Source organism: Hemiscyllium ocellatum, chromosome 22 (genome assembly GCF_020745735.1).
Source record: "Hemiscyllium ocellatum isolate sHemOce1 chromosome 22, sHemOce1.pat.X.cur, whole genome shotgun sequence".
In the NCBI taxonomy this organism is placed as follows: domain Eukaryota; kingdom Metazoa; phylum Chordata; class Chondrichthyes; order Orectolobiformes; family Hemiscylliidae; genus Hemiscyllium; species Hemiscyllium ocellatum.
The window spans coordinates 2,890,320-2,907,626 of NC_083422.1; the positions used below are offsets into that span (position 1 = coordinate 2,890,320).

General features: G+C 40.7%; 1 protein-coding gene across 1 annotated transcript in view; it reads right to left on the bottom strand.

The window, feature by feature from the left end:
* rufy2 (RUN and FYVE domain containing 2) overlaps positions 1–17,307 on the bottom strand; it is a 72,742-nt gene that overhangs the window by 24,103 nt on the left and 31,332 nt on the right. Inside the window, exons 9-13 of the mRNA XM_060842305.1 lie at positions 16,398–16,499; positions 15,534–15,650; positions 11,263–11,430; positions 6,190–6,287; positions 1,191–1,310 (exon numbers count right to left, since the gene is read on the bottom strand). Of these exons, the coding sequence (XP_060698288.1) occupies positions 1,191–1,310; positions 6,190–6,287; positions 11,263–11,430; positions 15,534–15,650; positions 16,398–16,499 (605 nt within the window). The remainder of the gene's footprint in view (positions 1–1,190; positions 1,311–6,189; positions 6,288–11,262; positions 11,431–15,533; positions 15,651–16,397; positions 16,500–17,307) is intronic.

The window sequence follows — 17,307 nt, forward strand, 5'->3', positions numbered from 1 at the left end:
TTTGGGAAGGTTCTTTGTACGTTCTACTGTAAAAGCAAACCCAACCTATTCGTTAATAGATTAATCTGCCATTTCTTTCTGTCCTATTCTTTGCTCTTGATTTATTTATTCTGGAAGGAATCGAACATTTACTTTCAGTATTCTTCCTTTTTTATAGATTTGTAGAAATTACAATTGATTTTCACTTTTTTTTGCTAGCTTACTTGCATATTCAATTTTTTAAAAAATCATTTATTGGCTGTCCATTCCTAGTTGCCCTTGAACTGATTGGCTGACTGGGCCATTTCAGGGAGTAATTAAGAGTCAACCCCATCTTTGAGAGTTTGAAATCACAAAAGTCAGACCAGATAAGGTTGGTAATTTAGATGGGTTTTTGCAACAACTGACAATGGTTACATAGTTACCATTAGTTGGCTTTTTTTAAAATTTCAGATTTTTATTGAAGTCAAATGTCACTATTAGACATGGTGGGATTCAAATATGCGTTCTCAGAATATTTGCCTGGGGTTCTGGATCACTAGTGATATTAACATCACACCACCATCTCCCACTTCCAATGCCTCTCCTTTCTATCCCTCCTTCTTCTACTCTTTATAAAAAGATTTTGGGCTGCTTCCTAACATTTCCCTGCTCTTCAGGATTATTATTTTTGACAATCTTAAAGCCCTTTATTTTAAAAATTATATTTTTTTTAAAACTCTAATTAGCTCTGCTTGATCATTTCTCCACCACAGAATTTTTAAATCTCTCAATAAAAACTTTATTCCTTTACAATTAACAAAGTATTTGTTGAAAAGTTCACCATTTCAGACATACTAGGTTATCCCAATTTAATTTCCGAATCTACCTGTGACCTCATACTTTGTAATTATTTAAGGCTCCAGTCCAAGTTCTATCATCTTAACCCTTCCAATGAGTGTCTGTGGAGAGACTATTTGTGGGGAGCAGCTGAAAGACAGCAGCCAAAAAAGGGATTGGGAAATTGAAGGATAAACGAAGAATAGGTTGACTGCTCCCAACTGCTGCAACTTTATGTAGACATTGTACCATTTAGAATATTACAGCTTTTCATGTCAGAGTTCCTCAACTGTCAATATTAACAATCAATGTCCAGCAGACGCAGTTAAAACGTTTATCTAAAAAAAGGTTCCATTTTGTTCATTGATCCCAGTTTCTGCCCCGGTGCTTACAGCTGTTGTTCCTTCTGTTCCATCTCTCGCTCTAGGTTCACCACTTTGTGTTCCAGTTCACGTTTGAACTTGTCGCTCCCCTTCTCTGCTGTATGCTGATCCTTTTCTGCTTGCTGCAATCTGGTGCAATTTAAATCAACTTTGGGTAAAACTGATGCTCACACCAAGGGGGAGGGGTGGAAAATAGAGCAAAAACAAAAAGAACCAAACAACAGGAGACAAGCATCGGCAAATTAAACAGTTGGGAATGTGATCCCAGCTTAGCAAAATCAACCAAGAAGCAGACACCACGGCTTCTGATTTACAATTTTTAATGACTCCTTAGTGAAAGAACAACCACAGTGTTTCCCAGCATATTGAACACAGCAATGTTACTGGTCTAGCAAAGATTGGAAAGTCAAACAATAGCACTGAAATCACAGGGAATGTGAAAATTAACCAGGAAGTGACACTTATGGCTAGCTCCACCTTATGCAATACACAGAAGAATCAAGCTCCCTATGAAGGAATTTCAATAATACAATATTGCCCACAACCCTTAAACACATCTGTCGCAGCACTGAGTTTTTTTTATTAACTTGCAAGTTGCTGAAATCCTAACACCACACTGCGGTAAAGCTCAAGCACTGATCCTTTCAGATTTTATTCAATCCAGTTGTCTCTTTTTTCTCCCAAATATGCTGACTAATATTTTCCTTTTTCTCAGTAAGGTGTCGGCTGGTTCACAAGCACCAGTCCCAGAGGTGCCTCACCAAGCATCACCATATAAAGGGCAGTCGATCACAAACTAGGAGCTGAAACAGCAATCCAACCCAAGAAATAACAGGACTAATACAGAGTTTGGGGGGTGGGGGGAAGCAATGAGCAGGTGGGGGAGGTGGAAAAGGAAGCAAAGGTGCAAAAGGTGCATGAAGGATGATGAATGAAGGTTGGGGGGTGGGTGGAGGCGAGAAAACAGAGTTCGAGGTTTTCCTGGGGCGGGGAGGGGACAGTGCAGGAGGATGGAGCTTGAAGACCGAACTGGGGAGCAGGAGTGTTCTGCCGAGCACAGCAAAAATATCTGGGGAATAGAGACTGGTGTGGGAAGAGACACACACAAGGAGATAGAAAGAGTGAAAGCACTGAAAATATAGGCCCTGGAAATAAAAACTGCACAGCTGAAATCAATATACAGTTTGATGAAACAAAAAAGCTTAAAATATGAAAATAAAGCAACCAGCTTGAAGATTCAGAGTTTTAAGAGTCAGCAAAGGATGACCAAAAAATTAGTAATGTGGGCTAATATAGAATGAGAGTAAAGTTTTAAGAAATTTAAAATTAGACTGTTAAATAGCACCTAAAACTAGTAAAAGAAAACAAATGAGTGCAAGTGTGAGTCTCTTCTGAGACTGAAGAATTTATAACGTACAAGAGGGAGTGGACCTCCACACAAGGAACACGCAGAAACTGAGGAGAAGCATGGATTTACTGAGAACAAAGAATTTAATGTGATTAATATTGGGGAGGAAGAAATACTGCAAAGATTAATAGGTTTACAAATCTGAAATTCCCTGGACCCGAATGTCTGGAATTTGTAAGCTATGTGAGATAGCTATTTGCAAAATCAGTCAATGTTACCAGAGGTTTGGAAGAGAGCAGATGCAATGGGAAAGAGATAGAGAGGAAAAAAAACAAATTCCAAGTGTTCAGCAAATCACTGTGTGGATACAAGCCATGTACAAATCATAAGTAGATAGAATTCAATGTGATTTATAAAGAGGAAAACTGTGCTCAGCCAGTATATTTGTAATGTCAAGAATGTAATCAGCAGAATAGATACAAGGATATTGCATCATTGAATTTTCACAAGATATTCAATACATTGCCAGGATTATTACATAAGGTTCCCTGGCTTAGCAGTAATATTTTAGCATAGATAGATCATCATTTGCAATAGCTTCTCCTCCTCAAACTATCATCTCTGGCATTCAAGGATTAATCCTTGGCTCCTTCCTACTGCATGTTGCCCTGGGAGACATCAAAATTCATGTTAGTTTCCCACATGTATGCCAATGTAGATGCATCTGCAGTCGGCCAACCAGTTCCTCAAACCTGTTCAATAAGATCATGAATGATCTGACTGTAACCTCAAATCCATTTTCTCACTTACCCTGTTAACTTTGCACTCCCTTGCTTAACAATTGTCTACTTCTGCCCTAAAAATATTCAAGAACTCTACTTCCACCAATTTTAGAGATAGAGCGTTCCTAAGACTCTCAACCCCGAGTGTGTTTCGCTAAATACCCAGCTCAACCTCATGACCACCACTCAATTTCTCCACTCTTAATTATCCAACATCCAGTATTGATAAATAGAAATTTCCTCCAAATAAATATGGGGAAGGCAAAACCATTGTTGTCTTCAGTCCCTCTGGCAAACTCCATTCACCAGCTACTGAAACCATCCCTCGCCTTGGAAACTGAGGCTGCACCAAACTATTCACAACAACATTAACATCCAAGATCAACTTCCAACCATGGAGATGGACTGCTTCTACTGTATACATCATCTGATTTCCCTATCTCCGCTGATACCACACTGGAACCCTCACCCATGCTTCTGTCACCTCCACATTCCAATACATTCCCTCTCAGTAACTCACTTTCTACCTCTCATAAATTTGAGGGGATCTAAATCTATGCTGCCCTTCTGCCCCACCCCACCTCCCCAATACTCCCAGTGCTCACTGACCCAAGTCCAGCATTAAAAATCACAACCTTGCTTTCAAGTCAATCTGTGGTCTGCCCCTCTCAACATATCAGTATCTCCTTCAGTCCCACATGCCCAACCAGTCAACATATTCTCACTTCACTCTGTCCACTGTTTCAGTAGCCTGGACCCGAGGATTTGGAATCCCTTTCTGGGCCTCTTTACTTTTAAAAGGCTCCTCAAAACACCTTGACCAAGCTCATCTGCCTAGTCTCTCCTTTTATGGCTCAGTGTGTAATTTGCCTTTATTATGCTGCTGTGAATGGCCTTGGAGGCCCTACAAATGTAAGCTGCCGTCACAATGGATTGAGGACAAGAGAATCAGAAATAAATAGATCATTTTCAAGTGGGTAGGTTGTAGCTTGTGTAGAGCCTTAAGGATCAAAGCTAAGATCTTATCTATTTTTATCCCTTATTGATAATCTTTAGATTAAAAAAAACCGAACAAAGTAACAAGATTTACTTATGATTGAAAAAAGGTAGGAAAGCAAGCTGTGTGGACAGACTCTACAAACTGAGAAAAGGAAGAAGGACAGGGTAGGCAGAGAGATGCAATGGCGAAGTGTATTGGGAGAAGGGTTGGGCTGAAAGACGGGATCACCGGGGGAGCCAAGAGACAGAGGGCCTGCAAGCAGAGTGAGAGAAAGACGCTGGGTTGGATTGCCGGTGCGTGCATTGGGGAGGTGGGGCGCGGGGGTGCCTAGAGGGGAATGGAAAGAGCCTAAGCAATGGGGGTGTAGGAAGAAAAAAAAAAGAGTGCCAAAAAAATGGCTTCAGCACACAATGAGAGAATGCAAGAGCAAGAAGAAGCAGTTCATGAAATCAAATCTTAGATGAGAGATAGGTTAACCCTATGTTTGGAAGAACATTTTGTCCCTTTCATAATCTGCTTTCTAACATTATTCCCACTGAACACACTAAGCTTACACCTTTAATTTGATTAGGAGTTAGGTTGCAATGAAATTCTAAATATTATTCTCTCTACCAACACACTTCAGACAAGAAATGGCAACAGTTCGGGTTTGATCTAATAAATCTTTGTCACTTAAGGTCATCAAATGGAACAAATAGGGAGAAGCAAAGAGGCAGGAAATAAAAATGAAAATAAAAGGGGAAGAAAGAAAGAGATGTTAATAGCAGTGACAGTTCCAAACACAGTAGCAGTAATGTTTCTCAATACAATGGGTAATGATAGGAATAAGTGGGAGCAGCGAAGGTTACACAACACATGTAGAAGAGGTACTGTCAGCTCTGCTCAATCAGCAATACCTTGCTCGCTCCCAGACCAACGAATCGCTTCACGTGAGCCCATCTAACCAAAGGACAAAACCTTTCATTTTCTACTGTCTATTGTTGGTACACTAAGTCTTCAGGCCTCAACCTATGGAAACCTTTGGTTGAGATTCCTTGCATTCCAATAGCTCTCCTCTGTAACCTGGATAGGAGCCTAAATGGTGGCAGTGACCAGGTTATTCCATCACCAAAGTATCTGTAAGCCTGACCTGCTCACACCTATTTTCTGATCCTGGAAGGTGCAAATATATATTTAAAATGTTAATGATTGGAAATAGATTAAAACTAACAAGCTGGGTAATCTCAGCGTTTTCACATTTCCAACCACTTTGTCTTTATTTTGGATTTGCAATATTTTGCTTTCATACTGGAATCAGATGAAATGCTCTCTCTCATTCAAAATTCATGCAAAACAGTTACACCCTTAAACCAATCTACAGCAAATTTTCCTTTTGTAATGGTACTCATCCAGGCCAGGCAGGAAATCCCCAGCTCTGATTGGAACTGTATTGTCTGGGGCATCAGGTACACAAATGACAGGAAATATCAATCCCTCAAGATATGCAGAAAATTAAAAGAGTCAAAAAATGGGGAGCTGGAAAAGCACAGCTGATCAGGCAGCATCCAAGGTGCAGGAAAGTCGACATTGAGCATAAGCTCTTCATCAGATCTCTCCTGCTCCTATGATACTGCCTGACTGGCTGTGCTTTTCCACTGCTACACATTTTGACTCTGATCTCCAGCATGTGCAGTCCTCACTTTCTCCTAGAAAACTAAGCATCCACTGGAAGAAATTTAGCTGGCTGGGTTTGGGAAGAGGTGATAGCAGGCTCCATTACTTGACTCAGGTGCTACATGAAGAATAAGCAAAAGGGTAAGGAATAGGAGCCAACACCTATGAAACTGTTTCGTTCCAAGAGCTGGGAAGAAGGGTCAGGAATTGACTGGGATGTTGTACCTTTGCTCCATCCGTTTCATTGCAGCTGTCACTTGGTTGGTCTTCTCCTCCAGCCGAGTCATCATCTCACGTTTCTGCTTCAAACCATCTTCAGAACCCTAGATTCCAAAGAAACACAAAGCAATACCTTAGAAATGGAGTTCATCAACTACCCAGAACTGAACATGGATGAGTGCTATGAGGACCAAACTGAATCAATACAAACAACTTAGTGGGTATTAAATGATTAAACTATTAGAAGAATGGCCGTCAGATAACTGAATATATCAGTTTCTAAGTCCACAGGCAAAACTGAAAAATGCTAGTAGGGAAGAGTAGCCTTAATATGAAGAATAAAATAATTTCAACGATGAGAGGATGCAACAAGATTTAAGCATGCAGACTTTCTGCAGAGAAAAGGGTTTCAGACTCTCAAGAGAGCTGTGCTTAGGTGCACTGGTAGTAACAGTGAGGTGTTAGATTACATAAATACATTGATTAGTTTTGTATGCAGATAGTTTTAATGGCAGATTTTAACTTTTGAACCAATCGAGAGACAGACTAGCTAGGTGAGAAAAGGAATGAATTTGTTTGCCATCCAACTTTCAGCAACAGCATGTCCTGGAACCAACAAAAGGACAAATGCATTTGATTTAGTCATGGGTAAGGAGCCAGATTTAGTCAAAGCCTAATGATGATTGAAATTATGATCAAGTGCAATGTACTGTTTGAAAGCAAGAAATATGAAATAACTACAAAGGTTCAAGATTCAGGGCAAGGCTGCCTTCAATAGATGGTGCTGATAAAGGAGGAAATGGTGAATATACTGAATACTTTGCTTTCAAGATTAATGCAAGTTAGCAGTGGAAAAATTCATGGCCATATTAAAGTAAAACTCAAGTCTAGACGGTTTCCATCCCAGGATTTTAAAGGAGGTGGATGAAAACATCACTGAATGGTTACCGGTCAGGAAATCAAAGATTTTGATTTGAGCTTTGGTCCTTTAGTTTATTTAGAAAAGCGACAGCCTAAACCTCATTGGGAAACTGTAGGAGCCTGTAATTAACAAATCCTGACTGAACCTTTTGAAAATTTTCAGCTGATCAGAGGTTGAGTGTCAATTTGTAGTGTTACATCATGGGGTAAACCTTCCTGCTTAATTTAAACCAGCAACACAAACGATTTATCCCATACAGTAATCTCTGAAAATTCGAAGGGCCAAGAACTATTTAAAGTAAAAATTAACAACTTTATTTCTTAAAGTATAACAGAGAATAATTAACTATTTACAACTTGTCCTTCTAACCAATCTTTTACTTTCCCTTCTATAAAAGGAGTCCAAGAAAACCCCGATCACGATTTACTGAAAAATTCAAATTTCAAAACCAGCCAGCTGTCAAACCTTCTCTTTATATCATCCACTGTAGATTTGCCTGCCAGGTCAGTATCAACGTTTTTCTCTGTTCAAACTGCTTCTGTAGAAAGGTATCCCTCACAGTTCTGACTAGCAGCCTACATCTGTTGGTTTTATGACAGTTGTCCTCAACTATTCAATTTTTCCCAGTCTTACAATCCGATGCTTTGGGGTTATATCATTGGCTTTTAATCTCGTCAATACACTCAATTCAACCTGATTGGAGTTTGGTATTTTTCAGGGTATAATTTAAATTGATTGGCCTAATTTGAATTTCTTTTTGTCTCCAGGCAATCAGCTGCTGGACCAGAAAGGTTACATTATATCTTGCTCAGAACGTTTGGTGTTCTCAGGTAGTTCTGCTCGCTTTTCACTTTCTTAAAAGGTACAGTACACCCACATCTTCATAATAGAAGCAAGTAAATGAAACATGCCTAATCTGACTGAATACAGGCATACTCTGGATTGCAAATGGTTTCTGTTTGACTGCATTCACAAGTCAACTTCTACACAAATCAGAACACAATGCAGGGACAATATAAAGCATCTATTCCTAAGTATAGGAAATGTTCGTATGTCAGATGAAACATAGACAAGCAGGAGGTTAGAAGAACACAGCAAGCCAGGCAGCATCAAGGGGTGGAGAAGTCAGCACTTCTGGTGTAACCCTTCTTCAGGCGTGGGGGTGGTGCGAGGGGAGCTACAGAGTAGGGATTGGTGAAACAAGTCGGGGATATGAATAGAACATAGACAGTCTGCAGAGTCTGGAAGCAGGCCACTTGGCCCATCAAGTTCAGTGGCCCTTCAAAGAGCATCCAATCCCCTACCCAATCCTTATAATCCCGCATTTCTCACGGCCAATTCACCTAGTCTGAAATCCCTGTACACTATGGGCAATTTAGCATGACCAATCGATCTGTGGGAAGAAACTGGAGCATTTGGAGGAACCGCATGCAGACATGGGGAGAACGCGAAAACTCCACAGAGGACAGTTGCCTGAGGCTTGAATTGAGCTTGGGTCTATGGTGCTGTGAGGCAGCTTTATTTAAAATGCAATCTCATACAGGGATGTATGAAGTATGAACATTTGTAAGTCAGATAATCATAAATTAGGGAACTCCTGTATTTTGAAGAGGTGATTGTAGTAGCAAATAGGGAAATGTGATTTTAATTAGGTAACACTCTCTTACGAGGCACTTACGGTTGAAGCTCACGGAACTGACTGCCAGTTATTATTCTAGATTATTGATCAATTGTCCAGAGACAACTTGTTGGGACAGTGGTAGGGATTGTAATTAACAGGACATGACTAGTGATGGTCCTCAAAGAGTATCTTTGTGTCCTCAAATCGTGACTGCTATCATCAACAACTTAAATAATGGGAGAGAAAGATACATTGCTAAATTAGTCAATGACAGAATGATGCTGTAATAAAACTAAGAACTGTGGATGCTGGAAATCTGGAACAAAAACAAACTGCAGAAAACAAAAACTCAGCAGGAATAGCACCTGTGGAAAGAAAGAAAAGTTAACACTTCAAGTCCACAAATCCTTCTTCAGAACTTCAGATACCAGACATTGCTTTGAAAATCAGACTGTAAACTCACTGATAGTTGAAGTCAATGATGCTCCTTCTATTGCAAGAGTAGAAGTGGGAGTGTTCACAAATGATTATACAATGTTCAGCATCATTTGTGACTCCTCAGATACGAGAGGAGTCCATGTCCACATGCAGCATATCTAGATTTCAGTTGACAAGTGGAAGACGATGACCATCTCCAGCAACAGAGAATCTAATCTTTGCCCAAAGACATTCAACAGCATTACCATCACTGAATTCCACTGTTAATGTCCTGGAGAGATGTTAGAGTTAATTTGTTCTGCTGACCTGTAAGAAATTGGATGTTCTGGGCCGAATGTAAACATTTACATCATCAGCTCTTGCAATTCGTAAGAGAGTGTTACCTAATTAAAATCACATTTCCCTATTTGTTACTACAATTACCTCTTCAGAATACAGGAGGTCCCTAATTTATGATTATCTGACTTACAAATGTTCATACTTCATACATCTCCTGCAGTTAAGAAAGAATAAGAACACTACAGTTAAGAGCCTAATCATGCCCTGCAGTTTAAAAATAATTTAAATCAGATCCTGCAGTTAAGGAATGATCTAATCACATGTTTCTGGAAATAATCAAATTTCATTGGTGTCATTGGTGGCATGTGACTGTGCTGTATAAAGGAGGACTGTTCCCTCGTTCAGAGAGGGATCTCTTGACATGGCTCCACAAGCCCCACGAAGAGTGTCAAGGATTCCTCCAAAAGGTTGTACTTGCTTAATAAATTTTCACTGCCCACAGAAGTTGGTGCATTGCAATTGCATCAAGTGTGTAAGAACTTCAAGAAAAAGAACCTAACACTGGAGTTATCACTGACCAGAAACTGAACTGGGCTTGCAATATACTGTGGCCCCCACAGCAAGTCAGAAGCTAGGAATCCTGCTTATCAACCAGCATTCCCACTAGGTTTCTTACCAGGGCCTGAGACTTGTGCACAGCAGCAAATTCCAGAATGAGAAGTCAATACCGTGATCAGCATACTGATGCCAATCACCGTGCATGGAACAATGGAGCAGCTGCACACACTTGCAGCTGGGAGGGAATGTTGCTCTCCACAAGAAGCAAGTCAGGAGTGAGATGGAATACTCCCCACTTGCCTGGATAAGTGTAGATTCTACACCACTCGAGCAGCTTGAAACCATCCAGGACAAAGCAACCACTTGAGTGGAATCACATCCACAAACCTGCATTCCCTCCACCATCAACACTCATCTACAGGAAGCAGTGCAGAATTTCACCGAGGTTCCTTAGACAACACCTTCAAAACACACAGCAAATATCACCTGGAAGGACAATGCGACATATGGAAACACACCACCTACAAGTTCCCCACCAAGCCACTTACTGTCCCAACTTGGAAACATTGCGACATTCTTTCAGTTTCATGGAAATCAAAATCCTGAAATATGCTCTGTAACGGTATGATAGGTCCACTTACAGCAAATGGACTGTAGCAGTTCACCACCACCTTAGGGAAACCACCAGCAATGTCCTCATCCCGTGAATGAATAATAAAAATAGGAATATGGGTAGAAACATAAAACTTGTTGGACTCATTGATATAGTAAATAAATGAGCATGTGATGAATGGATTTCAATATGGGTAAACACTTGATTTAGAAAGTACTCGGTCTGTCCTATTTAAATCATGAAAAAGTACAAGATCATTAAAACTCCATGAACAGGTGCAGAAAATAATTCAGGCCTATCGGAAGAAATGGAACACATTTCCATAGAATTTATGCTGCAGTTATATAAAACCACGTTAAGATTGCATCTACAGATCCTGACTACTGCAAGCAGTTCAGAGGACTACCCTGGGGTGAATATATTGACCTTGAAAGAAGAAACAGATTTACTAGAATGATAGTTGGACCCTCTGAGTAATTTCTACTTTCTACATTCACGAGAATGAGGTTGAAGTACCCACTTAACCTCAAGACTAGATTGCATGCAAGAGAGCTTTACTTCAACAGCAATTGGTCATCTCAGTATTCGTTTTCAAAGTGTTTTTAACTTCACACATTGGAAATCAACACATGGCACAAAGCTACTTACTTTGAGCTTCTGAAACATCTCCACGTTAATAGCTTTCACCTCCTCAAGCTGGTGCCGAAGGCTTATCAGTGCATCCTGCTTCTCATGGATATCCTTCTCCAGCAGTTTCATGGCCAGCTCCATCTCCTGCTTCATGTTAATCTGTACCAAAAGGTCACTCTCTACATCCTGCCAAGCAATAAAAAGAAGCCTCAGCTATGTCGCCATTCACCCATGAGAAACAGGGGACAGAAGTGAAAGGGACAGCGAAGAAAAGTCAAGGAAGGAGAGGTGATGTTAAGCGAGGAAAGAACATAAGAGGGAGATTGTGGTGGTGGTGGGATGCCAGAAAAGAGAGGGAGGGAGGAGCCATGGAATAATGGGGGTAACAGCATGAGGCAGGGAGATGGGAATAAGATCAACCAACTTTGTACAAGCTTAAAGAACAATTACATTTTAAAAACAATACCCCATTCACAAAACCATGATGCACTATGCTTGAATGCACTATGATTGTTTAAATCGTTTTCCCCATGGCACTTTTTACCAGTTGTTTTCATAATGTGATAATACTATGGTTTTAAGGGTGCATTTTGCTTGGAGAGGTTTTGAGCCACGGGTGATAAGCTGCTTTGTCCAAGCCAATTAAGTATAGCTTGAGAGGCTGTGGGTATTTATTTAAAAATCGGAACAGTAGAAGCAGCATGCATGTATGGAGACAAGCTCCCAGAGAACCAGGAGTTTAGTTTAGCTTTCAATAGTTAGGGGATTTTAAAGTTGGCCATGGAAGCTGTTACATCTCTCAACCAGAGCAAAAAAGCGGAGGTTCTCTCTCTCTTGGAATTTCTCTTGTCCTTTTCTCCTAAACTGGATAAAAGCTGCACGCGAGACAATCTATCTTCCTTGCCTTTGCCAAGGAATCCATAGAACCCCTATTGTGGAAACTGGCCATTCGGTCCAACGTGTCCACAACGAATCTCTGAAGAGCAACCCACCCAGAACCATTCCCCTACATTTACCCCTTCACCTAACACTACAACAATTTAGCATGGCCAATTGACCTAATGTGCAAATCTTTGGACTGTGGGAGGAAACCCACACAGACATGGGGAGAATGCTCAAATTCCACACAGTCACCCGAGGCTGGAACTGAACCCAGATCCCTGACACTGAGGCAACAGTGCTAACAACTGAGCCCCAATATATTACTACATCAGATCATTTAACAACTAAACAGCAACTGTTCCATTATTCTTTTCATAGAATTTCATTGAATCCCACAGTGTGGGAACAGGTCACTTGGCCCAACAAGTCCACACCGACCTTCTGAAGAGTGTCCCCCCCGACCCTCTAATCCCTTGACTAATGCCCCTAACCTACACACCCCTGAACACTATGGGCAATTTAGCATTGCCAATTCATCTAAACTGTACATATTTGGACTGTAGGAGGAAACCAGAGCACCCGAAGATTTTCCGATAGAGTTAAAGTTACCAATTTTTCCTCCTTTTGCTTGCACGTTAACTGTAGGGTAAGAATAAAGTGTGTTTTGCGAAAGACCAAGTAGTGTAACCAATCAAATTACATCTGGAACACGGCACCTTACACGTGCCTTTAAACAAAAGTTTAAGCTATCTCCTGGAAATATTTGAAGGGGGTTTGATCTGGTCCATAACAATAAACTCAAATAAAGGCCATTTAAAGGGCAAGACACTAGCTCATGCCTGAATCTCTCAATCTCAAATCAAAGTCAAAAATTATATTACTGGTATCTAGATAATATTTTATTGTTAATATTATTTAATCCTATCTCATTACACATTACCAGATCCAAAAAACCTTGGTCCCTGTAGGTTCCAGACACAAATCAAGAATCCTCATTCAGTTATGGACACTGCATTTCAGGAAGAATTTTTTTTGATCTTTTTGACTGGGGTAAAGCACAGATTCACCAGGATTCTTTTTTTAAACCAATACTTAAGGGGTTAGAAAGTTGTCCAAAATTGTCTCTTACTGATTTAGAAAACTGAAGAATAGTCTGGTCAATGTATTTAGAATGTCAGAATAATCGGAGGGGGTAACTGGTCAGAAACATCTCCCGGCATGGGAAATTCAGAACCATGGGTTTAATCTTTAAATTGAAAGTAATCTATTCGTGAATGATATCAGGAAACAGCTACTTTTCCTTCTAACAGTGCATTCCAACAGAAAGCCACTATCATAGGTATCATCACTATGAAGCCAGAAGTGACATACCCATTATTGCTGCCTCTCTCACCCCTCCGTTACCCATTTCCATTGCTATTCCACTAGCCTTATAGTGGACAGCTTGTGCATTTTCTTTTTAAATGTGTTAATGGGAAGTGGACATCTCTATCTGGCCAGGCGGCATTTAATAGTCAACTGCACTGCTGTGGAACTGGAGTCACATGTAGGCCAGATTGGATAAGGATGGCAGATTTCCTTTCTTAAAGGGCACTGGTGTATCAGATAGCTTTTCTCTTTATGAGAATTGACATTAATTAATATGTTGCCATTAGGTTAGCTTTTAATTCTACATTTTATTGAATTTAAGTTTTGCAGTGGCATTCAACACAAGCCCCAAGAATCGTAGCCTGGGTTTCTGGATTACTAGGAAGAGTAACATTATCACCGCATAACTCCTCCCTTTAGTTACTGAATCAGTGATTTAATAATTTTATATCTAATTCTGATGGATCCAATTCAAATCACATAAGAAATTGAAACAGAAGTAGCTAATTCCACTCCGAGCCTGCTCTGCAATTCAAATGGATCATGACTGAACTGGCATTCCTCAATCCTCTTCCCTGCCCTTTCCCCAGGACCTTTGATTCCCCTTCTGATCAAAATTCCTATCAGCACAAAGTTCTCTGCACCCACTGCTCTCTCTGGCAAGCAGTTCCAAAGACTCCCAACACTTAGAAGAAATTCATCTTCATCTCAGCCTTAAATTGGCACCCTTTCATTCTGAGACAACACCCTTTGGTGCTAGACAATCACTCCATACCAGGGATCATCCTAGTGAATGCCTCTGAATGGCTTTCAATGAAACAATATCTTTCTTTAAAATGAAGGGACTAATACTGCTCTCAGTACTGCTGATGTAGTCTCATCAGTACCTTGTACATCTGCAGTAAGATTCCCTTTTATACACCAACCCTTTTGAAAGGAGGGCCTTTCTGATTACCAATGCACCTGTGCTCATGTTTCATGCACAAGTATCCCCAAGTTCATTTGTTTTGTAGCTCTCTGCAGGTTTCTCCATTTAAACACTGTTCTTTTGTACTTTCTTCCAAAATAAACAATTTGACATTTTCCAACATTATACTTAACGTTTTGACCATTCACTTAACCTATCAATGTTTCTCTGTAAACTGCTTGCATCCCTCTTGAAACCTGCCTTTCAAACTATTTTAGTGAATTCTGCAAATCTGACGAAGGTACATTTGCTCCTTTCCTCAAAGTCATGTGTCATAAAGCATATTTTTCAATTCAAAAGTACAACTTCTAATGGCAGGGCTTGCATGTGTAGGGAATGGGTGCCCTGCAGTTACAGTGGCAGTGACAGCAAACAAAGCCTTCACGTCAAAAAGTCAATGAAATCCTCAAGCTCTCTATCCTAAATTGAGAGAATTCTGGGTTCTATACTCCACTCATGACTCTGGCCCAAGTACATTTCCTCCTCTGTCCTTTTCACCATCAGTCATAGCCACCCTAACCTTTTCTCAATCCCACCAAGATTATAACATTCCTTCCCACATTAATACGATTTGGTAAGACTTGGAAAACTTAACTGAGTAATAGACACAGTATCTATTACTAATTAACTGTTCCATCAACACATCCCTTGGCAAAAAGGTAAATTCAGACAGAGTCTTGTGTACAGTTTTCCAATCCAGGAGGAAATAACATCAAGGGAGATTTCAGAAAAATTCACAGTTAGGAATCATTTATTGAAGCTTGCAATCCTCCTGGGAGCCAAACAGCTTCTCTGCTAAAACACTAGAAAGCCTGGATCTGGGAGAACTGGCCACTCCCCTTCCATTGTTATAACTGCTTTAAAAAAAAAGGCCTGTCAACCTACTGACATAGGCAGTCTCTGTAACTACTTCAGCACTCCTGCCTTTACAACCTCTCAAAAAAAACCCAGGACGAAATAACTTTAACGTAAAAACATTGTCACAGTGACCTGTCATTACTGTGGGAATTCAACCCAATCACTGTCTAGAGGAAACTACTACATGAAAGGCAGTCAGCTAAAGGTCACACACCTGGCGCATACGTGACTCTTCTCTCAGCTGTCTCCGCGCCTCAGTGAACATGTCATCCAGTCCCTGTCGAGTGCCCTTGTAGGTCTCCAGCTCCGCAGACACATCCAGTTTCACCAGCTAAATAGATAACACCTTCTGTGAGACATAAATGCAGTAACAACAGGTAGATGCAAGAATACAGATGGAAAAGGATAGACTTCTGCCCAGTCCCTCCCTTCCTGCAGCTGCACACAAACTAAATTTATTCCTCCTCAAATCAGTGGTAGTGCAGTGGCAATTTTCATTGTAATGCAGGGCAGAAGTAGCAAACAAACTGATATTTCGCTTGATAGTCAGTATTCACATCAGCCAGCGTTAACAGGTCATGCAAGCAATGTCATAATCAAACACACATTCTCTCACTGTGCTTCACAAGCCTAACTCCTACACTTGCTTTCATTCATACATATTATCTGTTTCTTTCCCTACTCAAGCACACTTCACCTGTAAAGGACAGGAGGGAAGACTGGGGGGTAAAAACTAAAGAGGATTGACAAAAGGGTTTGGAGAAAGAGGACTCAGTTATGGAGTGGAAGGGGTTGCTGTAGAAGGGCCAAAGAAGAAATGATTGACAGAATTCACATAGGAGAGGGGCCTGGATTTAATGAGTAAGAGGGTATAGTAGAGTCAAGCTTCGGCGGATGTGAGAGAGAGGAAGTGAGAGAGGATATGGGAAATATGATTCAAAGAGGAAAGGGAGGAAGGTTTTAATGGGTATGGTTGAAGAGAGGGAGGCGAAGCTGGGACAGGTTTTGCATTTTAATTTTAGTTGTTTTTGAGAATCTTTGAAGCAACACTTGGACAGTCTGGAGCCCACACACACACCTCCAGATGTTGCTGGGTCTTCATTAACATTTGGATATTTTCATTGCGAAACTGAACGTTTTCTTCTTGCAATCGAATTATGCTGTTTTTAGCGATTGCCAACTAGGAGGAAAAGAGCAACAGAGAGTCAGAATTCAGCACAACTTGCTATTTATATTTGTGTATTGAAAGTACATAGCATCACCTTTCATTCCTATTCAGTCATACAGCATAGGAACAGGCCCCTTAGCCCAGCATATCTGCACCAACCAAGGAACTCCAAACTATACTGATCCCATTTACCTGCACATGGTCCATTGCCGAACATGCCCTGGCATTTCAAATACTGAGAGAGTATCTGCCTCCACCACGTTCCATACACTTCTACCATCCTCAGTGAAAAAAAAGTTTCCTCATGCTCCTCGAAGCTGCTTCCTCATCTTAAACTCATACCCTCTGATCTTAGAAACATCTGCCATGAGGAAAAGATTTTCCTGATCTACCCCTTGCCTCCTCCCAATTTTGTATGCCTCAATCAGATTGTATACCTCAGCCTCCTCTGTGACAAGGAATACAAACCCAGATTATCCAGTGTCTCCTCATAAAGACTTTTCATCTCAGGCCACATCCTGGTGAGTGTGAAATGGAAGAGATAATTGGCAGTAATAGTTTATACTCTCCAGTATGATCATATCCTTCTAATCGTGTAGTGACCAGAAGTGCACACAGTATCCCAACTGCGGCCAAACCAACGCCTTATAAAGTTGTAACAAGGCTTCCGTGCTCTGATATTGCACACTCTTGTTTAATGAAGGCAAGCATCCCATATGCCTTCATCATCACCCTGTCTTAACCTGTGCTGTCACCTTCAGAGATCTATGAACTTATACACAGAGATTCCTTTGATCCTCCATACTCCCTTAGGGAGCAT